The sequence below is a fragment of the Drosophila persimilis genome, unplaced genomic scaffold (genome assembly GCF_003286085.1).
Source record: "Drosophila persimilis strain 14011-0111.01,24,50 unplaced genomic scaffold, DperRS2 tig00000829-arrow-arrow-pilon, whole genome shotgun sequence".
In the NCBI taxonomy this organism is placed as follows: Eukaryota; Metazoa; Arthropoda; class Insecta; order Diptera; family Drosophilidae; genus Drosophila; species Drosophila persimilis.
In genome coordinates this window covers 283,586-308,365 of record NW_020825359.1, presented here as the reverse complement: position 1 = coordinate 308,365, position 24,780 = coordinate 283,586, and the positions used below count along the sequence as shown (strand labels likewise).

Below are 24,780 nucleotides of genomic sequence, written 5' to 3'. Positions count from 1 at the left end.
AAGCTAAAAACATAAGAATCATCTTAATTAAAGTTAAGTGTATTCCCCAACAGTCCGAAACGGCAAAACCACAAATATCGGTTCATATACATATGTACCTACAATTATTAAATAATTGCTTTCCATCCAGGACCACAGAGAAATCAATAAAAGGAAGCAATAAAGGATTTGGCAGCTCTTCAAATAGAAGCATTCATGTTGGGAATGTGAATACTTTTAGCAGAGGTGTGTCGGTATACTTGCAATATCCAGTTGAATTAATTTGATTCAAATTTATTATCAAATTAGCTTACCTTTCAAAAGATCCAAAGCGCAAACTCCTGGCTTATCCGACCACCAGCTCCACACTTAAGAGCTCAAAAATTCTGTTCTTTAATCTCATTAAGTGCGTGTGTGTTGTCTTTTGATAAGTTCCAAGGCCCAGGACCCACCCTACGTTGCCTGGAAGTTGAACTATCAATCTGACAAATATAATTGGATGCCTTGTTGGTCTTTAATCACATTAAAAGTTGCTTAACCTGTGGTTTTTGGCTCAAAGGCCCAAGACGACGTTCTTTGCCTCCCCCTTTACCCCCTCCCATTGAAAACAATACTGTATATGTTTTCCTTGACATTCAATATCTAGTTTCCAAATTCAATTTTATTCCTTGGACTATGTGTTGTTGGTCTTTAATTGCATTAAATTTTTGTAGTTTTAGTTAATGACTCAAATATTTGGTTTTAATTAATGCATCTACTACTCGTACATTGAATTTCTCTCTAAACATTTACAAGATGTCTATGTGTCTATGTGGATGTTGCTAATGGGAAGTGGTATTATAGCCGGAGGGCGGGGGCTCTTGGGTGGGCTGGGGGCTGGGGGCTGCGGGCTGAGGATGGGTCCATTTAAAGCTTCTGTTGGGCCAGCTCCTCGATGGTGCGGGCATTGGTGAGGGTCACCCACAGCGGGGACTGGATGCTGGCCAGGGAGTAACTTTCGGCAGCGTCCAGCGACTGCGACTTCCGCATGGCCGCCTCTGATCGGCGTGGAGAGCCGCTGCTGCTGCTGCTGCCGCTGGCGGTGGCGCCACCGCGACGAAGACCCCGCTTGGAGCCACGTTTGCTAAAGGCAACGGCTGCCTCGTCCCCACCGCCGCTGCTGGTGCTTGCGGCCCGCAGGTCCTGGAGGCGACTTCGCCGTTTGGCCAGGGCCATTGAATCGTGCGACTCCCTCACACTGGCCGTTTTCCGCAGCTGCGGTGGCACCAACAGCTGTGACGACGTCGAGGCGGGTAGATCCTTGGCCTGGGGCGGCGCCTGAGGATGGGACTGGGACTGGGACTGGGGATGTGCGAGCGTTGTTGGGGGCGTCGCGGTGGGCGGCGGCTGTTGCTGCTGCTGCTTCTGCTTCGTGGCTAACTGTTAGCTTGAGGAAAGGGACATCTTGTAGGAAGTGGTGTCCATGGGCGACTCGGGATTGAGGATTTCGGTCTGCGTCTGTTCCACATCGCTGCAGCGCTCCTCCAGCACGGTATCCAGCTCCAGCGAGGTGAAGCCCTGGCTTAGGCTTCGTTCAGGACGTAGACTGATAGCTCGCGACGATCGGTAATCTGAGGGCGCAATCAAATCAGTTCGAGTCATCAGTAATTCAGGGATTGAGAGTTTTTTTTCGGGTAGGGCTGGGTAGAACAATGCTCGTGAGTGGTGGGGATGGGATAGGCGCCAGGTGTGAGAAAGATTGATGGCGACAAATTGAAAACGTGCGACGGGCAGGTGGCAGGTGGCAGATGCCAGATGGGAGACGGCTGGGCGCCAGGCTCCGACCCCGACTCGGGTGTTGTCTGGGGTTTTGGGGCAGGGGGTTGTGGTGTGTGGGGTGTGGGGTGTCAAGAAGTGAAAGATGTGCAAGTGCCACGCGATGGGTGTGCGCACAGTGGGGTAGGAGTTGATTTATTGGCCTCTAATTTGATTTATTCGCCGTTGTAATGGGTATGTTTATGGAGTTTACACTAGATACATCAGACACAAAATGAGTCCTTGAAATGTATGCCATGGCATGGTTGTATGGTCACAAACAAGGGTTTTCTGAAGCTCCAAAACTTATATATTCAGAATGCGATTGAAATGAGCCTCCAACTTTAATCAGGAAAGATTTCGATCAGGAACGGCAATGGATAACCACTATGTATGTATAGCCATCAATGTTAAATTGTATGGCTTTGTATATAATTCCTATATACAAATGTACTCGCGAAGATCTTTCTAATTGATTCAGTAGGTATTTATGTTTATTTATTGATGGGAGAATATGCCCATACCATACCCTTTTCTTGTGGATTTCTCTTATGTAAATCTTTCTTTATTCTGAAACAAATCTAATATTGTTTTTGCATTTAAATGGTAATAAGACATTCAGTATTGGTATTTGAATGGCCAAAAATGGCTAGAGCTTAGAGTTTTTATTTTATTTTGTCTGTTTACTAGAAGTATTAGCATTTCTTTAGATAACAGTTATTCAGATTTCGACTCTAACTCTCCCCTTATTTATGTTTTGCATATTGTATACTCGGACTCGTATTCGGACGTACATATGTATCTGTGAGATTCGTTTTCCATTTCCGATGTTAGGAGGTATTTCCGATTCAATTCCTTCGACCACACAGTTTGGATTCTTGGTCGCCTAATGTAAACACAGGATTCAGTTGTGGGTGGGGAGTGTGGTTGTGTGTGTGTGTGTGTGTGTGTGCGGGGGGGAGTTAGGAATTTTAGGGTTGGCTTCTGCGGTGCTACGTAATTGTTTTGCGAAAATATATGCAAACAAGATATACGAGTGTGTATGTACATAGGTACGATGTGTATGTGTGTGTGTGTGTGTGTGTGGTGGGGGGGGGAGGGGTTGGGTAGGTGTGTTTGTGTGCTGTTTTGGGGCCAAGGAGCAAAACAACCGAAAACAAGTGTAGTTTGTGGCTGTTGCCGCTGCTGTGGCTGTCATCCACATCACCCGCATCATCATCATTATCATCATCATCATCATGGTCATGTGAGGAGGCGAGGGCGAGGGCGAGGGCGAGGACGAAGCAGCTCCTCTATGAGACCTGAAGTGGCATTTCCATTCTCTCCCTCCCAGCTTTGGCCCCTCTCCATCCGCCCCCTCTTGCGCACTGAATATGAAATTTACAGTTATAAAAAATGTTGCTGCGTGTGCGTGCGTGCATAAAGCAATGAAATCCCCATGCCCCGTCGTCGCACAGAGCTGTGGAGAGGGTTACACATGGCGGGCATGTGAATGTGGCAGTCGCCAGTTGGCAGGTGGCAGTTGGCAGTTGGCAGGTGGCGAAGAGGGAGCCGGCCCACCCCAGCCCGGCCCGGTCCGTCCGGCTGTCATCAGGGCATGTTGCTATGCTAAAAAGGCAACAGTGAGGCAGAGAGAGCGAGGGGGAGCTGCCTTATTCACACATTTTGTTGCTTTTTTGAATACCCGGTGCTCGTTTAGGATAAGACGGTCGTTATATCTATGAGAATGTGTAACGGAACAGGCAAGCGAAAACCACACCATAAACCAGCCATACTCTGGCACCACATTCGAAGGAATACTCTTGTCTTACACACATCCATGTACAAATTGAAGACATGTCAAGCGGCTGTGGCATTTTGCAATCGTTCCGGCTACTCTGTTTTAGTAGGTATAAATATACAAGTAATACCCATGGGACACCTGTGTATCTGCATGTACACTTGTGTACATTTATTCTCCCATTGAGGGGGTCTATTTATTATTATCCTTTTGCTTTTGTTCCTTTTCACTGGGCGCAATCGTTTATCCGTTATCGTATACTTTTAAGCATTTAAACGCTTCTGAGTGTACAGGGTAACAGATGGGTATAGTTAATTATGAGGCTTTTTCTTGCTTTTGTTTGTTTGCTGAGCTTCTGCCTGCTGCCTTTCATTTGTTTTTGTTATATGCAAAACGAGGGCAGGCGAGCGCCCAAAGGTATGCAATGCAAATGCAGGCAGCGCATGCCAGCTGCTGCTGCTGCTGCTCTGTCCTGTCCTGTGCCTGACACATGTAAAGCAGCTCTCACACACCTACACACACACATACGGAGCATGTTTTATTGAGTGGCTGGCAACTGTCGCCACCCTGCCACAGTTTTCTTTCAGCTTTCTTTGCCGACTCCCGCCAGTCGCCTCCCGCCTGCCGCCTGCCGCACTGCCTACCAATGAAGGTGGCTGTGGCTGTGCAACCGAATGCCTGCGGGACACGGACAGTGACACGGACTCCGGACTCCCTGCTGGCCATGGCCACCGTCCATGGGCTCAGCTCGGCTCAGCTCGCCTCATCTCGGCTCTCCTGCCTGCTAAAGTCAAGCTCGAAGCTCTTGGGAGGCATTCGTAATTGATAACCCACTGGGCCGTGCAACATATCCATTGAGAATGGCAATTCGATTTCTGAGTGCCGTCGAGAGGTTCATTTGCCGACGACAAAGACTCCTAAAGGCAATGTTTCTGCCATCTCCTGGTTACACTACGCAACAGGGCCAGGGCTCTTCGGCTTTTCTTCCATTCCAAATTGGAATACGACTTTAGGCGGCAATAATTTGGTTTAATTGATGATATTTTTTCATTTAAGATCTTGTAGATCAATATATGGAAAAAGGCTTTGCCAGCTCCGCTGGTTATTGTTGATTCAAAGAGCGTTTCCTTCCTTGTAAAATTATAAACCAAAAGGAGATATGAATTGTGTTGCATAGTGCTGCCGGTATAGATTTTCTTATATTTCTTTTTTTTTCGGCTATGCGGGCGTGGCGGTACCGAAAAGACCAACAACAACGATGATGATGATGATGATGATGATGATGATGAGGGTAATGTTGATGCGTCAGGTGCTTTTGTTATCTCTTTGTAAATTTAAAATCCCATTTTGGGGGATAAAACAAAGGCCGAGTTATGCCGGGGATGACAATGTGGCCACCAGGGGGAGGGCGGGCTGGAGTAGGGAGTACTATAATCACTACGGCATGGCATACATCAAGAGGAGGAAAGGATAACTCAGTGCAGAAAAAGACAAGGACACAGATGGAAACAGAGAGACAGAGAAACAGAGAGTGCAAAAGTGGTGCAGAGTGCGAATGAATGGAGAGATGGGGATGCATTCTACGAGCACGTATATATGTAGGTAGGTAATCTTTTGATCTGCGACCATCGCCTGCAAGCAAACAGGAAACGGAAGAAGGAATGTGGAAATGGAGAAAGCTTAGGAAAAGAAAGTAAAAGAGAAAAACGTTCGACACACATTACACAACACTCAACACTCACTAAGCCTATGAATTGGACTAAATCTGACCAGGCTGACGGCATGGTCCTGCATGTCGTAGTTGCGCCGCCTGTCGCGCTCCCTGGCCAGCTTTGCCCGCCGCCGCAGGCAACAGATGACGATCAGGGCCAGTATGGGGAAGCCGAAGATGCACGACACGATCGGTATGACGATCGATTCGGGTGAAACTGGAACGAAACGAAACGAAACGAAACAGAGGAGAAGTTCAGATGTGGTATACTACATAAAAATTAAAAATGAATAAAAATGTTTGTTAAATGAGAATTTTACAAAATACGAGGGCCTTCCCTAGTTCCCTGTTCCCTGTTCCCTGTTCCACGTTCCCTGTTCAATGAGGAACCGCCCTCGTACTGTATTGATCAAAATTGAATAAAACGGAATGAATAATAGATCTCTCTCTGCTTTGCTTCATCTGATCCTAACTTAAGCGTTGTCTATCTTTAATCTAATAAACTGCATCTAAATGAATCCACTTCTACCTGAGTTTCACTAGACAAATATCCCATAAGTGAACGGATACATGAGTGTAGGTTCATTGTGAATGTCACCAACATTGACGCTTTCCCATAATCAATTAAGGTAGTCCAATATTATAGGAACAAATACAACCGATTTAGAGTGGTAAATTGTACTGCAGAAATCCAGAAAATCAGCTGTTTGCCAGTCACACGTGAACGTGGAATCCGCGAATTGTATTTGCACTATGCTGCGATTCAAAACTCAATTTTAAAGCTATAGTTCTTAATGAAATATAAAAAGTGGTTATGTATTTGATACGAGTATATCCTTAACGAGTAAATAACCTTCACTTCTCCAGTCTTACCTTAAGATCTTCTTAAGGAACCTCTTCTAGAACCTCTTCTTGCTTCTAGTAGTAAATTCAAATCTTTATTTGTGGGTCGCTTGATATTAAGAGTGGTACAAACAAGTGTTACCCACTTTTACTAATCGCACCCTTCCGTATCCGACGTAATCTGCAACAGCCTTGCCTAACCCCACTGTTCCCTCATTAACCTTATCTATTCAATCTATCAGAGCGTGTCCCACACTTTGGCTACCTTTACCCAATTCAAAGCAACTTGAGATGACCTTTCCCAACAGGATCTCGCCCTATAAGGCTTTACCATCCACAAGCACACACACTCACACCCCGCTCCACGCCATAGAATGGCCTTGCCAAATGTTGCATAAATGTTAATCGCACCGACTTTGGTCTTGTCGACACACCGCACTACCCAGCCCCCCCCCCCCCAGGCCCCCAAACCACCCAGACCTCCCCGACCTCAGACCACAGAGCCAGCGAAATGGGGCCGTATTTGCCTAATTGTTGTGGTCAGCCACACAAATGCCATCGCCTGGCCCAAGATTATTTATTTATATGTTTATTTTATCGCAATAACCGAGGGCTCTTGTTTGGGACTGGTGTACGGGTGTACGGGGTTGGGGGAAACTCATGATTCCGTAGCTCATCTCCGGCTCATTTGCATGGCCTCACATTCCGGCCGGATAGCGCGAAACATTTCTATGCACACAGAGCGTCGCCAACTGCCGGGAGTGGGTTGAAAAAGTAATTTTATTCAACAATTTTGGACTACATTTTGTGATCTTTCAGCGACATTTTGCTGTTCCCATTAACTCGGAACGAAAGCTTTAAAATCTCGGCTATTTCGGCTATTTGCTGTTTTCGCGATTGTTTCAGAGGAGGATTCTTTCTGTATTCTTTCCATTGGGACAATCGATTTTAGCAGAGGAATAGATCTTCTTTTTCAGTTTGCCTGGCTACTTGACCTGCCTGACGATTGCTGCTGGGAGTCCCAACCATTTAAGGCAGAAAACGGAATCTTCCCTGTGCGCATTTGTGCCATCCCCTTCCTTATTTTGAATGCGGACTTCCTCCTAGAATATTCAACCTGTAAGTCAAGTGGGGCTTTTCCCCCACACCCCCCGCCACTTGGCGACCTAATTTACCAGCCTCCGAGTGCTTCCACTCATAAGTCATGTCCCCCCCACTTTGAACGAGCAGCAACCAAAAGTGGCGCCACAGCCAACGGTTGCTCTAATCTAAGCCACAAAATCCAAGGCCCAAATTTTGTTTGTCGCAGAAAACCAGAATGACAACGAAACCAAGTCGGGTCGGGAGTCGACCTCTGAATACTGTGGGGAGAGACCGTAGACGATATTTAGAAGAGCTTAGAAAGAATTTTAGATATATCTATAAGGATAATCATAGATGGATAGAAAATCTCCCTTCACAGCTTTCAACAAGGGGAATGCTTTTGAAACTTATATAACTGCTAGCAAACAAAGACTTTAGACTAAGGCTTATGATGCTCAAGATAGCATTGCTATAACCAATATAAGCCGATCCTCAAGAGCTAAAGGGTCGCCTCTGAGCGATTCACGTTCCGATGATCAGGAATCCACAATATTCTGTTCCAAGTAATCAACGCGCACTAGAGGCAAAGATCAAGCCACTGGCCCATTCAGATCTTTGTGAGCCAAGGGTTATCCTTGGCTGGAGGATATCCTGGCCCTCTCCGGGTGCTCTTAATGGCGCATTCCCCTTGCCGCTCCCGTCCTCGTCTCCGTCCTATGGCCTGGCTCTTATCCTGACTTTATTCGATTAAGTTCGAGTTCGATCAGGGGCGTAGTCACCAAATATTTACATTTACCCAGCGCTTACATCTTTCGTGTCTCTTTTTTTTGCCCCAGGACTACCCCCAGAGCTGGAAGCCGGGTGCCTGCTGCCTGCTGCCTGCTGCCTGAAGGGAGTGCGCCACTGAATCCAATTAACGCCTTCAAAGTGACAGTTCAAATTTACACAAATTGATGGCGAATGGGACCAGGGGGAGTGATGTCTGAAGTGCCTCCAATGGGTCTCCAATGGGCATTAGTTTGCCGTTGTAATCGCGAAGGAGCAGCTGTACGATGCTCCTGTCATTCACGCTGAGTCATCAGGCATCGTTTGATGCTTGAAAAATTCAATAAATACAATAAAAATAATGCTTTTTTCTCCACTCAGACAGATTTCCACTCCCCCTTTCTTCCACTCGTCCACTCTCTGGTCTCTGGTCTTATCCCCTGCTATTTCCCCATATTTTCAGACCCATTCACGGCTCCATGGCTTTCAATGGAAATCGAATGTTTGCATATTCGACGTCGACAGTGGAATGCGCTACAAAGGCATCGCAACGAAAAAATCCTTCAGCTGAGGAGAGGCAATATATTTTAAGATACACACACACAAACACACACATAGTCGTATTTCTGTTCACATACATACATACATGGCATACATATGTATGTATGTATTCGTATTCGTACCAAAGTGACTTCTCTTCTTCTGGCTCGGAATATGCGCATCAAAGTCAACCAAAGATGATTGCGGTCTGGTCCTAAAGGGGGAACCGGAACCAACCTAACTTTGATGCTTAAAGTTGCAGGAGAAAGCTGAGAGGAGACAGCAGCCCCAGCCCCAGCCCCAGCCCCAACCCCATCTTCCTGCCTACTGTGTTGGGTTATGTTTTGGTCGAGATATGGGGAGAATAGTTGGTCAGAAGTTTCGTATTTGATCTAGACAGGCGGTTCGGTATATATACATATGTACGTTCTCTCGTCCCCTGCCCTGCATGAGTGGAGCTCTAGAGCTCAATGGAATGTATTCGCCATATATGATGTATATTTTGGAATTAACGGACAAAGCGGCAGCAAATCCTAAACTGAACACCACAAGAATCCAAGTTATTACTCATTGGATACACTCGAAATACGCTCTACACTTTACACTCGAATTGAGACCGTTCAAGGGTCAAAAATTCAGTGTTCCGGCCTCTTCCTGAAAAAGCATTCAACCGAAACCTATCCTACCTGCAAAGAATGAAGAAAAATTGAATAAACTATAAAAAAAAGTATAAATGCAGAAGAGTATTTTGTTGGGGGGTTCGTGGGAACTACACTCTGTACTCTGCTCTGTCCGGTTTTTGATCGGCAAATTGATTTCAGAGTGTTGAAATCGTTTCAAACTAATTCAATGTTCAGATGCGCATCTAAATATGATTTACCGCAGTGTCAAACCCTCTTCAAGAGGGTGTCTCTATTCTTAGCCTTTAGAAAAGCATCTAGAGCGGTAACTTAGTTATGGTTGAGTTTCCATTTAAGCTTCTGCCTGAGTGGGCCTCTCAAGTGCCTCTCAGAGGTACGGCTCTCCGGAATCCAGGAGTGTGCCGCTAAGTAGAACGCATTGTTAACTTATCAATGGAGCCGAAGGACGTCGCATTCATCGCATTCCTGCCACACCATTTTATCGGATGAATTTACGCGCATTTTGTTGGCGAATCGTAATGGGCGAGTTTGTGCCTGTTTTTGTTTTGTTCAGCTTTCGTTTTTTTCTCTCTCCCTTTTTTTTCTTGTATTTTATTTTTTGGCAGCATCGGCGAAAAGTTCTTTCTTGTGTCGGGCATGACATGGCCTCCACGACACTCCGCCCAGCCGACGGCTTCAGGCCCACCCACAGGCCATTCAGCAGGGAGTGCTCCAGCGCTCGAACGCGACGTCGCTCTTCCCTGTCGATGACGATGTCGATGTCGATGTCGATGCTGAAGATGTACGTCTGGGAGTGGTTGGAGGCTGGAGGAGGACTCTGAATGGAAATGGCAATGGGATTGAGAATGAGTCTGATAAGACTGAAGAGGAGTCGACAATGTCGTCGTCAACTTGTAGGCCGTCGCTTGTCAGGGAGAGTACTGTATTTGGGATGGTGACAGCGACGGGCACGGGGTGGGGTGCCACGCGGTGGCAGTACTCTTAATAAAGACGACAGTGCCGCCCCCCGAGCTCAGCGACCTTTACGCCTCTAATTTGTGAGCCGCTTCGGGCACAGTGACATCGGCGCCATCTGGTAGGTTCCTGCGACCTTACACTCAACAAAAAGAAATGCAGAGAAAAGAAGTGAAAGCAAGAATCATTTCAAGTCAAGGATATGTATCCCCTGATTAAGCTCTGAACATGTACGTATTCAGCTTACTCCCCCATTCTCTTTGTTGGACCTTGTCCTCGACTTCCGACTTCCGACTTCCCAATCTTTTCACTCTCATGCGTCACTTAGTATGTGTTTTAGGACCTGGCAACACTTGAAACCTGCAACCTGCAACTTGATATGTTTTTCCTCACTGTAGCCATGGCCCTCCCTCAGCCGTGCGTACTCTCTTTTTCAATCTCATTCCCAATCCAAAACCCAGGCCCCCATCCAGGCGACTACTGCATGTATATACGTACTCGCGACAGTTGCCTTAAACAATCAACAGCTACAGTCGAGTGAAACTCTTTGCAATTACTGCGACTTAGCCTTGTCTAATTGCCGAAGGGGGCGGGGTCTGGCTCTGGGTCTGGCAGCTGGGGCTTGGGCAAACTTTTCGATTGGCCTGAGCGGACTGAAAGCCAGTCAAAGTTAGGGCCTGCCACCGAAACTATATGAAAAAAAGAGATGACACCCCAGTAGGAGCCGGAGCATGAGTCGATGCGGATAATGAGGCCTCGGGTGTCATCTCATGCAAATTAACTCCATCAACGGGGAAACTAATTGGGATGAGTCTTGGGTCTGGGTCTGGGTCTGGCTCTGGGTCTGGCTCTGGGTCTGGGTCGTGCGTTGTGGCTCGTAGGATGTGGGTCGTGGGTTCTGGGTCTTGGCTCTGAGTCTGAGTCTGAGTCTGAGTCGGAGTCGGAGTCTGGCACGCGACCTCGATGGATGACTGACTGCACTGATTTGATTATTGACAGGCGGCCAGAGATGGAGCTGGTGGAGCCGGAGTCTGACTCCCATTCATCCTGCAAATGTTCCTAATTAAGTTAATGCTGTGAGGCGTCCAAAGACCTTTGGGACTTGGGTAGTCCTAGATTAGGGGTTCATCCATTTAACTTAATGGCAACTGGCAAAAAAACAAAAAAAAAAACATTTTGACGAATTCGTTTAAACATCATCCACTTACTTGGTTATAATTTGTATTACAATGGAATTCAATTAGCAAAAGAGAATGTATTCCAATTACAATATGTTTCAGGCCTGTAGATATGTAGAATATCTGAAGGAAAGGAAAAGATAGCTCCAAAGCTCCAAATCTCGAAAAAATACGAATGAGAATTTATCTGTAAGCAGGAATGAAGAAGGCCTAGGGGTTGACTTTAGTCTGAACATCGAACCCCCTTGGATATTCAACTGTGTTTGCATGAAGGATCAGATTCCATTTAAATTTCCATCTACCTCCATAATTGAAGCTCGGTCTTGATGATGCCTTTTAAAGCTCCTGGCTCAAGTTACGTTTGGGTTTTGAAAGGCTAATAAAAGGATTAATGAATGGCTACTTTTAGACAAGTGTTGAATAGCACTAGAAGTGTGAGCTCTATTCCAGAGAGACGCAATAGAGTACATATAGAAACTCAGTACCGACAGGCTTTTCGCTTTGACTGGAAAGCGATAAGACCCAGGGGTTTTAAAAAACTAAGAAAGGGAACAGACATTCGGTTTTGAACTCTATGTAACAGAGATTTCGTATCCCCGTAGGTTTTCTTTTTCTACTCTTCCGTTGGGTAGAAATTGAAGTCATTTGGACCCAAGATAACCGTACTTTTAGGTGGTCACAGCTTTAATGCTATGAACGCTTTTCCCTTTGAAATCTCTCGAAAGTGACAGCAGTGACAGAGTACCCTCGGAGTAACACTCACCCGTTGGATAGACAACGATGGTCGTTGGTCGATTCTTGTTGCCGGCCGCTATGAAGGTGGCCACCGTCTGGGCCTGGAAGGTGGCCGCCATGCTGCTGGTGGCGGGGAGGGTGGGCAGCGTGCTGCTCAGCACGGAGCTGGCAGCCGTGGTGGAGGACTCGATGAAACCGCTCATGTTGCCGCCGGGAAGGGCGCTAAATGCACTGTAGATGTCCGCCGACTCGGTGCCCGCCGGGGGATTGGATGTGGCGTTGGCCAGCGACTGGTGGCCGATGGCCGACTGCGTCTCGGGGAGTTGCTGGAGCTGGTGCGGCGGCTGATCGATGCGCTGGCCCTGGGTCACGTCCACGTCGAGGACCGCCTGCAACAGGATTGCGGGCAGGGGGACATGCTGGGCGGGATTGGCATTGGCGCTGGCGCTGGCGCTGGCTATGGTGGACAGGGTTCGGTTGAGCAGGTTCCTCATATTGCCTGTGGTGGCCTGCAGCAATTTGGCCGTTAGATTTGCGGTCCGTGGGGGATTCGAGCTCTCTGATTCGGATTCTGACTCTGGGTCTGGCCTCTCTGCTCTCCTGTCTGACTCGTCCGCATCATTCCCCACGGATTGGTTATTAATGATGTTGGGGGCTCCGGGTCCGGGTCCGGCTCCGGCTCCGGCTCCCCTGCTGTCTGGAGCTGCTTCCGTAGTTTCAGCGGCTGTTGCGGTCATATTGTTTAATAATTTTGCAGCATAATCGTAAATTTCAATGAGCATTTGTATGTCGTACTGGCGCTGGCACTGACACTGACTCCGGCTCCGGTTCCGCCTCCCCCTTCGGCTGTCTGCAAGAGAAGTGTTGGTGAATGCCAGGACTGTGTGCTGTGCTGTGTGCTTTTTCTCTGCTAATTGCTTTAATGAATCACTTTCCACAGCTGCATGCATGTGTGTGTGTGGTGTATGCACGCGTATCTGTGTGTGAGAGAAAAAAGGAAATTTGTGGCAAAAGTTTGCCCCAATACCAACACCAACCAACCAACCAACCAACCAACCAACCACCACCACTGCCACGATTGATTGCAAGCGTGACCCTAATGAAGCATCCGCGTTTGCCTAAGTGCTTCCATCTGGCGGCCGGGGCCGCTGCTGTCCGGGCTCCGGCTCGGCTCCTGTGGTCGCACTACGCCGTAATCCGAGGACCCGAAAGAGTGGTTAAGCTGTTCAAGGACGGAGAACGTACCAGTACCAGTACCAGTCCGGCGACTGGTCGCAGTCTGGCTGCCTGGATGCGTGGATTAAAGCGTACGTTTTTGTGGTTCTATCCAGAACAAAAGGCAGAATCCTCTCTACAAAATACCCCAAAACCCGCCCAGACCCAAGTGCCAAGAATTTTAAAGTTTTACCAGTTTATGTTCCTCGCTGCATGGAAAATAACTGTGTGGTTTCTGTACTTGAAATGCCTTCGTATCAAAAATTTGCATTTCGCTGCGAAACGGGGTCAATCCTACACTCAATGGATTCCAATGTAATCAAGTCTTGTAGCAACATCCTGTAGCAAGTCCCTAAAACTATCTCTAACTATGTCGCATCTATCCCCAGATTCTAGGACCTTCAATTAACAAAAAAAAAAAACCGAAAGGACCTAGAAATTGGTACTAATGTTTAGTAAAATCTCTTGAAATCTATGCTCCCCATAACTGGTTGCCAAAAATTTGCAGAATATTTCTATTGTTTTATCCAAAGACGTAATAAAATCCCATCCTTGTATACGTTCATGGCCATAAAGCGCTTCCATATCTACGAATTTAGCTGATTTCATAAGGGACTCATTCCAGATTACAGATTTATGGCTTTTCCAGTTCTTAAGGTATAAGCCTCGGATCCTTGGAGTTTGGCCTTAAGACGAGCTCATACAAGTGGCTGTCGATTGTTGACTCTTAAAGGTTTCTGTAGGGCCTCCCCTAAAGCCACTTTCCCAATAAAAGACTAGGTTTGCAGGTTCGCTTTTTCCATCATAAGTTGGAGCACAAACAATACCTGCAAAGCACTTGCCCGGTATCAGGATTATTTAAGTTTCTTTCTTAAGGCCGAAGAAGAAGAACTGGCAAGCTGCTCATCCCATAATGCCCCACAGTTCCCTCCACGCTTCTCTCTGCGGATTAATTAAATGCTTTTAAAGAATTAAATATTTAAAGTCCTGCCTACGAAACCCACCTACGAATAATCCCAGGATCTGTTTCTGTTTCTGTTGGATTATGTAAGCAAACCCAAAATCTGTTCCGGACCCGGACAATCCCTCAGTAACTGTAAAAGTCCTCTCTGCAGCTCTTGACCTAACAATAAACGTCCCACACGCCCCGTCCTATCCACACTTGTTGGGTCCACAAGAGCACAAACATTGGAACCGGTGCCCGTAGCGCGATGCCCGGTGCCCGGTCGCTGGCCACTGGACCATCAAGTGAGCAATCCAGAAGAGCCCCAACTCCAGTGGCCCTTGAAACTGAAACTGGTGTGGCGAGGGGCATAAGCACACACACTATGTATGTATGAGCAAGAACGGGTGGACTGGGACAATTTGGCGACAACGGGCCATAAAAATATGTTAACTATTGTATGGGGATGTCGTGGACTGGCTTCATTAAGGCAAATCGAATTGAATCGAAACTGAGTAAGCGTTAGGGTGTTACCCCATCCATGGATACACATGGATATTCCCCAGTTCCCTCAGGCTAACACTGACTACCCCTTCCATTTATTTGCAGTGCTACTCGTACTTCCCCATCCCCTGCCATGGGTAGCACTGGCATCCACTGCCTTTGCATGGACAGCACTGCTTTTCCACTGCTTTACCACTGCTCTGCTCTGCTCGTTCTTTGCACCGTCTTTCCGTGGTCTGTCCGCCGTATACCCTAGCCGCAAGGGAGCACAATTAAATGGGCAAGCACGAATCGTTTCTGGGATATGGACAGGCACGAGCCGCCGTCAAAAACGGAGAGCGACAGCGACGGAAGGGGGACTGGGATGGATACAATACGAGCAAGCGGGAAGCACGTCCTTCTGGGCACATGTATGGTGCGAAATGATTATAATGTACTTTCGAGTTTATGGTCGGATGGTCGGTCGGATGGTTGGTGTCCATGTCCCGATGCTTATTCAAATGTGAATCATACTTTAGCACTTGTCTTGCGGAATCTGGCACCGAAAAATAAATCTGCAAAAAAAATACACACTCGCACGCACACAGAAAATCCAATGAAGATGCAGCCGGCGCACAGCAGCGTTACGGAGACACGTACCGAGACACGTACACAAATGGATCGCTTTGAAAGCCGGAATATCCGTTACGATATCACTTTACGTCTTCACGTCGTTCGCCCGCGCTGCGCTGCTGCTTCACACGTCGCTGCCGCTGCCGCTGCCAGTTGATTTGTACCGTTGTTTTTGTGCTGCAGCCCGCTTTTATAGTCCGGCGGGAATTTCCTTAAGAGAAACATTCACCCCCCATACTGAAGGAAAAAAATATCCCTCTTATGTGTGTCTCTTATACAACCAATCGTATAAAAGGGACATTTTCTCTTCACAGGTCGCTGCCTCTGCCAGTTGTTTTGTACCGCGGTTTCTGCCCCAAGGATAATATTCCGCTGGATAACAATAGAGGATAATTTCTCTTCCTACTTCGCTCTCGCTGCCAGTTGTTTTTGCACCGCAAGAAGTTCAAGGAAATTTCCTTAAGTGATAAAATACCAGCTCAATAAATACGGGAACTAACTACTTTTACAACTTTTACTTTTACTATTACGAGTATCTCCAATAAGAAAGATGTTTCTTAATTAAAGTCTTTTCTCAAACTCTCTCTCACATATTCAACTATCTAAAAAAACCCAACACGTTTGGCCAATTTCGACCAACGGTATATTTTTGTAATTTTATTACCTTGGAATTTTATTACCATCTGCCTCCGCGGATGGATAACACAACAGGAAAGGTTTTTATAATTAATAAACTGCAAAACTACCACGCAATATTTTATTTATAAGACCGAAAAATTTCTATATAGATTATCCCACCCAATTAGCGGCATTTTGAAATTTTTTACTCTAACATTTTGTTTTTGGTTACATAACGTCAGGTCATATATTGGCTTGTTTTATTACTATGAAAATATAACAATTGTTTTTTTTCCAAGTTTGACTTTAATTTGTTTTCACATTTTGTTGTACTACCGAAACACAATGCCAGAATGGATATGCCCGAATATGTGTGTCTTATACAACGAATCAAGTCCCAGCACAGGGATATTTTCTCTGGAAATTCAAATGAAATTCGTTATTCTTTCCCTACGACGGTGTTTAATGGAAAGCACGTAATAAAATAGTGTATTTTTCCAAATCAGACTATAACAAAATTTAATTTCTTAAAAGTGTGCAGTTTTATGCGAAAACACACAAGATTAAATTGCACACTACAAAGCGAAAAAAAAGCTGTATATGTATTTTTCTTATTAATTGTATAAATTTTATTATGCGGATTCAACTCATTGAGCAGCAAGCAAAAGCAAAAGGATTGGATTTCTGCGAAACACTTGGAGAAAAAGTCGATTAAGGAGTGGATTGTGAGGGCCCTTGAAAGCGGGGTCAAGTGTGTTTTATTTTCGCCTGATTTATTTCGACCAAGCACCACCTATAACCAGCATGAATGACCACAAACAATAACAGAAAGCTAGTGGCAGGAACAATCACTTCAAGTCCAAATAGACTGCAAAAAAAGTAAAGCACCCCACGGAGTGAGGTTGAAGAAAATATTTATTTCTATACGAATTTAATCGGTTATTTATTTGTTTGTGAATAGCACATATGTATGTACATATATTTATAGCACTTCGCTTATTATTTTTGAACGCTTTCAACCAGAACCGCCCTCAAAGGGAAAAACAAATCAAAAGTTTCCTGCATTTTTGATGCGATACATCCCGGATAAATTCGCGTATGTGCTGGTTCTTCTGGCTAATTCAATGTGGGTCAAGTTTTCTGTTATTTTCGCCTCATTTATTTTGCACTTTTTCAGTACACAACGACGTCCACACCAGTGACCAAAAGTGACGGGACGGAAATTCGTGTAATACATACAAACATACATATATGCGACTCGATTCGATTCGGAGGAAATTGCCGCACAAAAATACATACGTGCATGCCACTCTATAAATGTTGGAACTCGCCCGATGCCCCATGTCCGATGCCTGGTTGAATCGAGCCAATTGCCGGGAGCTTCATCGAAACAAGAACGAAATAATTTCAAAAACACAATATTTAAATGCATTTAAGAGTAGGGTAGGGTATACCTGACTATAGGATACCCGCTACATAGATTTAATGTTTTTGTTTGCAATTTAGGTATGAACAAATCCCCTCTCAATAGGAGTTGATTATATTTAAATAATAAACTTTACAGGAAAATCAGATTGCATCGAGAATGCACAGAGTTCTATTCCATGCAATTGCATCTGGAGCTCAGTGATTAACTGATGTGTGTGCGTGCATGTGTGACCTCCAGTGGGCGATGTGCGGGTGGATGGGTTTCGAGTGCATTTCGGTGAGTGTCTGATGATGTGATTAAAACATTGGATTTAATGAGCCATGCCCCAGTATCCACGATGAGGTGTTGATTCACTGCACAGCGATGCAGACCAAACTTTTAAGACTTTAATGCTGCTGCGATTTCCGATATTTTCAGAAGCGTAAGCGTAATACATCATATTGTAGGTTTTTAAACACTGCTGCATATACATTTCTATACATAAGATATTGTTAGCTTCTTTTCATGGAAGTTGGGCTCCGGCTCCTGGCGCTCGATCTTCTTATAGTTGTGCTTCTGGGACTCGATATGCATATCAATATCTCTAGCTGATACACAGCCACTAAACAAATAGTCTGTAGCAACGGTAGCCAACAAAAAACCCTGGGCTGGCCAAAAGTTCAATACATGCGTAGAAGCCCCTGATAGTAAATATCTTCCATGAATTTCCAGAACTTCTGAACCAACTACTATTATATCGGCATCTACATATGTATGTATCTCTTCCATAAGCTGTGCTCCACTGCACATACATACATATATCTACATACATATATATATATAGATAAAGCAATGTACATATGTACACATCCTCCCAATGAATACGCTTCAGAAAAACTATTATCCGGCGTTAACTTTTCCCAAATTTGATATATTAAGGATCTGTACAGTACATCCCATGGACACTGGTATATCCGCGAATCGGATATACGAGCAGACTGGACTTCCGGACTTTGCTGGCGGACTGGACTGCCGGATTGGAGTACCTAATCCGCATGAGATTTCGCCGCAGGCCCCAAATGGGTTCTAACTGGGATTGGAAATGGAAATGGAAATCCAATTTCTATGGTGAATGCAATCAATTATAAATTTGTAAAAGCCAACAGCAGCCAGGACACTGACACAACGCATCTGTGGCATGTGGCATGCGGCAAGTGTCAGGCTGTGTTCGTTGTTCCTTGCATTCGTTTTTAGATTTTACAAATTTAATTGCATTTGTTTATACGAACGACCATACGCAGAAACATAGGGGCCAGCGGCCAAATGGAGTCGTCTCTACAGAACAATTGGACGTACGGAGCACTCGTAATCATATTTGTATAGCTGCCACCTCCTCCTCTCCCCCCTAGAGTACATTGTGTGAATTTTTCCCAGACTATTTGTGGTTTTTCGGTAGATTTCGGGGCAATTTATTTGCTCTACGATTATTCAAATAGACAAACCAACCACAGCCCAGCCCAGCCCATCCCGAATGCCAGTGGCCGAGAATGGCAATGACATGTCTAGTAGTTGTTTTTATTTCCATATTTTCTGAGCAGTCGAGTATTAAAATAACCCCCATGAGGTGGACCGCAATTGCAACTTGCATATTCTCACTGCAGAGGAAATTAGAAACTCTTCGAGCTAATGATTATTCGATTGTCGTCTAGGATCTCTGATTGGATTGGAATTCAGAGCTTGATTAAATGCAACAGCTTTAAAGATTTTTAAGGAAAAAGCATCTCGGCGTTTAAGTGTTCACTGGATCCAAATTTAGTTCCTAACCTCCATTGAATCCCCAATCATGAGAGACTTCTTAGCTGCTATATGTAGTCGTAGATAGCTTCATCTAATACTCCATTGACTAACAGGACTACTTAACCTACTCGTAAAGCTGCTGAAAGTGAAAGGTGTCCACTTTGGAGTGACCTGAAAAAACTTCAATCAAAAACTTCAACCTAGACTGCAGTCCCCTCAAAACGATGAAGAAATATGTGCGTACCCCACCAAAAAAAATTTAATGGCCATTCATTTTAAACCGGTGCAAGCTCGTGAAAAACACAATAATTCTTAGCAAATGACCCGCCATGAAAGTTTAATGGCCAATTTAACTGAATGCAATTTCCCAGCCAGGTGATAATGCCTAGAACACATGTTAAGGCCAGGGGAGAATTTAAAGCCTGACCCGCGTGAATGCGTCAACCTTACGTCCACCCATCGGATGGAACATTCTCCAAATGCGTCAGGAATAGGAGGAAATACATGGGATAAGCATGGGTCAAGCGACTACTTCCACGATAAGGCGACAACAAAGCCACTAAAAGCGATTCTACAGGACCCTCTAATGACCCATGATGAACCCACATACATATATGCACATCCGTTCCACCCTACTTCTGGGCGCTTTAACATTGTAATTCCTTCTCTTCTTTGCTATTCAATTTCAGAAAGCACTTTCTAGCATTGCGAAGAGGACTACAATGTCTGCGCTAATCTCGCCTCCAAAACGGGGGCGAACTGAAAATTTCACTTAAACGATGGGCGTGTCATTTTCAGTGGAAGTTTGCTATTCAAAGCACTAATTGTGTCTAATAATGGCCATGATACCAAGTGGAAAGCTGAGGGATAAGCTAACAGGAAAAATCGAGGGAGAAAAAACGGCCAAAGTAATCAGCCGTATTTTATATTACAATAATGGCTATATGGCATTAGACTTTGCTGACTGTCTAACTCCAAAAACAGAGATAGGCCTATGGGAAAAGCATGCAGGGAGAGCTTGTTGGCTGCCCCAGATATTCGACTCGACTGATAGCCGGGACACTTGACTGGACTCTGGTCTCTCATGCTATCTCTCTTTTCACAGAAAAGTTAGCAAAGATTAATGTTATATCACCATAGTGTAATATAAAATCGGGTTTATATAATGCAAAAAGTCGTACCATTGGAGCAGCAGTTCTCAAAATAGGACACATAGGATACAAAACGAGGAGGATCGTCGTGAGCCGCTGTTCTACTTACTCTACTTACCCGGTACTCAGTCAGTATGGCTCTCCTCCATCAGAGGGCGTAAACTCTACGATGAAGAGTGTGTGTGTGTGTGTGAGAGAGAGAGAGAAAATGAGAAAGCGCGTGGCCAGGGGTAGCGTATCCACTGCCCTTTCATGTGTTCCTTCCGAAATCGGCAATCTGCTAGATATGGTCATTCTATACGATTCTGCGCACAGACAGACATTTCTATATCGACTCGGTTACTGATGATCAAGAAAGTATATACTTTATGCAGTCCGAAACGCTTCCTTCTGCATACTTCCACTTCCACCACAAATCAAATTTACCCCTATATTGATTTTTTGTAACGGGTGTAAACGTTTAAAAGAGACTATTCAAACCACACAATTTGCTATTATTGGAGTGTATTTAGTCTTAGCCTATTTTCGAAATTAACTTGAATGGACTCTGAGATTCTGGCAGCACTGATGATTAGGTGTGATTATTCTTGTTAATTTTTTAATGAATTGGTTTACTTAAAAGTATTTTCATAAAAGCTAGAATAAAGAGATAATGCTAAAAAAAAAATAGCTACACTTTAAAAAAAAAGCTAGAGCTTTCAAGAAAAAGAGCCAGATGGGCAACGCTAACCAGATGACATTGACAGTAGAAAAAGCTTTTTATTTATTTTTTTCATGAAATCGTGTAATGATATGAAGAATCAGTCGTGAATGACCTGCTCACCGAGAATGGCACTGAAGTTCGCAGCTAACTTGAATTTCCTCTTCACCGAGAAGGCGTCCACTATAGCGGAACGCATTAGGCTGGCCCACCAGAGCGGATTTCGGGCTGTGGAGATTCCCTACCCCGAGGGTGAGACCCGGGATGTTGTGTCGGCGATCCGGGAGACCGGCGTTGTGGTCAGCCTGGTCAATCTGGCCTTCGATAAGAGCAACGATCAGCTGCGGTTTGGCTCGACGAGCGTTCCCGGGGCGGAGGGCCTGTTCCAGAAGCAGCTGGACGCGACAATCGACTTTGCCAAGGATGTGAACTGCCAAAAGATCCACCTGACTGCTGGACTGCTCACCAAGGGCCAGGAGACCGACTACACAAAGACCTACACATCGAACCTGAAGATCGCGGCTGATAGCCTCAGGGCGAATCAGATGATCGGCGTGATAGAGCCTATTAACAAGTATGCTGTGCCTGGCTATTTCATGAACTCGTATGTGACGGCATCGGGCGTGCTCACCGAGGTGGGGGCTGACAACATCAAGCTGCTCGCCGACCTCTATCACCTCCAGCACATCCACGGCAATGTCACAAAGACGCTGGAGGAGTACAAGAGTCAAATTGGGCACTTCCAGATTGCCCAGGTACCCCATCGACACGAACCGGACACTGCCGGCGAACTCGACTACGACTACGTTTTCAAGCGGCTGCGGGAATTTGGCTACGATGGCTGGATTGGCTGTGAATACAAGCCGAGGACAACGACGGTCGAGGGCCTCAGTTGGGTTACCAAACTCGGTCATAGCCTTTGAGTTTGAATTGTATTCTGGCATTTAAATACATTTTTTATACATATACACATATAAAACATACATAAAACATTAAAGGATCTTGAGGTGCTCGAATGAATGTCAAAGAGAGGTCATGGAGTTGACCTACAGCATATGCGTGGAATAGTACAACAGAAAGTACCCACAAAGAATATACACAACGATTAGATAAGATTAGATAGAAAAGAGATACTCGTAGACCAAGCAATAACAACCAGTCTCAAGAAGATTCTCTGGGAATTCTTCTTTCCCTCAAAGACCATCATCAATCATCAGCGTGGCTGTCGTTGCGGTCCTTCTTGAGAACATGTCTGGCATACTCCGCTATGTGGAGGACACCCAGCTCCGGCGACGCGATGTGTAGATTGTTGCCATTGCAGTACTTCGTGTTGATGTACGGATTATGCAGCTCTGTGATAAGAGTTGAACAGGCCGTGGATGAATCGCCCGTAGACTTCAGCATTTTCTACGAATGAATAATAGATGAAAGCAACTAAGAGTGCGGATATTAGTGTTGTAAGCGTTGCACCTACCATCCAGAACTCATTTCCCGGCAGGGCATTTCCGTCCCAGGCATAGGAGACCACCAACAGCATATTAGCATGCTCCGGACTGGAGAGCTTCTCGGCTGGATTTCGTTTGGAGATGTGCACGCGAATGCCGTCCGCCGGATGGCCGTCGGTATCGATGACGGCGCCATTGAACAGACGTCCGCAGCTGGTGAGGCTGAACCAGGAGAAGTGCACCACACCTATGTGGGTGAGACGCTTACCCAGCTCGCGTAGGCGCTGCTCGAAGGTCTCCAGAAAGATGCGCTCCTGCTGCGTCGCCACTTTCCATACGCCTAGACCGAAGCCAACGACATGAATGTAGGCCTGCTTGCCGGCCTCTTGAGCGCGTGCCTGGGCCTCGAGCAGCAGCATGTCAAAGCTTATGGCATAGCGCCGCTTCATCACCAGATTGTCGAAGATGTCTTGCTTGTTTCTTGAGACGCCGAAGCGCTGATTGTCAATTTGGACATCGGCGTACAGACAATCTTGCGTCTCGTAAAAGTTTCGCCAGATGCGGCGATAGTCCTCGGCTTTTGTTGAGGCCGGCTCGTCCAGGTCCATGCCATAGCCATTCTCTGCAGTGTTCTGTGTACGCGCGATGACAATGTCCTGGAACTCCATCAGATTGCGGCGCGATAGCCGGGCCCCAATGAGACCCATAATGACACCTTCTGGCTCTAATGTCCGACGATCATGGGTAACACGACCGCAATTGGCCCTCTCGCCTTCGTTGATGAACTCCGTGTGCGAGCTGACCGAAAGCAAGGCAGAAAGCTTGACATCATCGTAGCTGAGGACGTTTTTCAAAACAAGTGGAGCTTTCTCCGCTTTACTGCCGATGGGTTCAAAGCCGCTAGCTCCACTCTCTCCAGTGAGCAGCAAGAATTTGTCGTTGCGAGCAAAGAAGCTGGCACAACGCTTCTCCAGCAGCCGCTGCACGAATCCGCAGAGGGAGAGCGGGTGGTAGACAGGTTGCTCTACATCGTTTCCTGATAAAAGGGGAAAAGATTTCGCAACGTGAAGTAATGGACACTCTTGCAACATGCTTACCCCATTGACACTTGTGCTCTAGGTACTGCAGATATAGTCCCAAGGTGCGCTCATGTATCACCGGATAGACGGAGGAGATGTGGCTGGCAATGCGTTCATGTCGTGCCTTCGGCTGTCTATTAACCCGGACACTTTCTACGCCAAACTACATGGCGATCAGAGTGGATTAGAGCGCAATATGCGAAACGTAAGTGCCAGCCACATACCGGAAGAGGAAATTCTCTGGATCTGTTTATAAAGTCGTCTATATTAGCAGGTCCACCACCGGGTTTCTTCACATCTTTGCATTGTCCAAGCAGCTTTCGACCGAACTTAGTCAGCGCTCGGGAATCGCCCGCAACAGTTGGCCAAACCTGATCAACGTCGGCTCCAAAGGTAGACATGGCTTAGCAATGGGAAAATGGGATCGATTTCACGTTTCCGCCTAATGGGAAGCTCTTGGGGATTAGGCGCTTGCAATTTCACAATTGCATCTAATTGCAAAGGTCCGGCCTCTGGCCTTATATAGTACGTGAAACGCAAAAACAGTTTTTGGCAAAGTATCGATAATATCGATTGGGAATGAAATCTTTAGATCACATAATTCAACTTTTTATAAATGTTTTTAATACATTTTTGCAAGTTTTATTTTTTTTATGGTTTCTATAAAGGGTTTGCCATTTATCCTTGCGATAAAAAACGACTAGGCGCCAATTAAAACATCTCATCGCATCGAGCATCGATGTTTTTCTGCCAATGTTTACTGATGTTTTCCGATGTTTTTGCTGCTACCGATGTCGAGTGATGTATCGATGTTTTGCAAAACATCGATCAATTAATTTCAAATCTGTAAGCAGCAAACACAGCAATGCCTGCCTCATTTGAAAGCAATCCTTCGTGTTTTTGGGACGGTATGAAATAAACCTATCCTAATTTATACAAAATTGCAATGCAATTTTTGACGTTAATGGCATCTTCTGGGTGTATTTTGAACGGGTGTACTCAGCCTGCTAACATATTATGTCGAAAACGTAATAGACTTTCACCTGTGCGACTAAGCCGCATTTTGGTTTTTGCAAAGCATTAACAAATAGTACTTATTTGAAATATTAGTTATCTCTGATCTACAATGATATGTAAAAGACTGCTATGAAAGCATAAACATTTCTTTTATGTTAAAATTTTTTTCGTTTAGTCCTATGATATGTAAAAGACTGCTATGAAAGCTCAAGTTTAATTTTTCCTTTGTTGAATATTCGGTTTTATAATGAAATGGGAAAGTTTTGAAACATCGGTCATACATCGATG

The 24,780-nt window shown here is 45.5% G+C and overlaps 3 protein-coding genes across 3 annotated transcripts; 1 reads left to right on the top strand and 2 right to left on the bottom strand.

The window, feature by feature from the left end:
* Positions 1 to 634: 634 nt before the first annotated feature.
* On the bottom strand, positions 635 to 15,392 carry LOC6599930. The gene is given in 4 exon segments (XM_026993424.1): positions 635 to 1,589; positions 5,296 to 5,481; positions 12,032 to 12,853; positions 15,179 to 15,392. Coding segments are annotated over 3 exon segments (1,644 nt in total). The 5' UTR covers positions 12,786 to 12,853; positions 15,179 to 15,392; the 3' UTR covers positions 635 to 885.
* Positions 15,393 to 21,062: 5,670 nt separating this feature from the next.
* Positions 21,063 to 21,930, top strand: LOC6599928 (putative hydroxypyruvate isomerase). The gene has a single exon (XM_002025020.2). The coding sequence runs from the start codon at positions 21,080 to 21,082 to the stop codon at positions 21,872 to 21,874; it is 795 nt and encodes a 264-aa protein (XP_002025056.1). The 5' UTR covers positions 21,063 to 21,079; the 3' UTR covers positions 21,875 to 21,930.
* Positions 21,865 to 24,011, bottom strand: LOC6599927. The gene is made up of 4 exons (XM_002025019.2): positions 23,700 to 24,011; positions 23,494 to 23,638; positions 22,426 to 23,432; positions 21,865 to 22,358 (listed from the first exon to the last, which is right to left on the bottom strand). The coding sequence occupies exons 1-4, from the start codon at positions 23,874 to 23,876 to the stop codon at positions 22,158 to 22,160; spliced, it is 1,530 nt and encodes a 509-aa protein (XP_002025055.2). The 5' UTR covers positions 23,877 to 24,011; the 3' UTR covers positions 21,865 to 22,157.
* Positions 24,012 to 24,780: the final 769 nt, after the last annotated feature.

Coding starts and splice junctions, on each gene's coding strand:
- LOC6599928 (XM_002025020.2), top strand. CDS start 21,080: ATGGCACTGAAGTTCGCAGCTAACTTGAATTTCCTCTTCACCGAGAAG.
- LOC6599927 (XM_002025019.2), bottom strand. CDS start 23,876: ATGTCTACCTTTGGAGCCGACGTTGATCAGGTTTGGCCAACTGTTGCG. Junction 23,433..23,493: donor AGAGCACAAGTGTCAATGGG/GTAAGCATGTTG, acceptor CCCTTTTATCAG/GAAACGATGTAGAGCAACCT. Junction 22,359..22,425: donor CGGGAAATGAGTTCTGGATG/GTAGGTGCAACG, acceptor ATTCATTCGTAG/AAAATGCTGAAGTCTACGGG.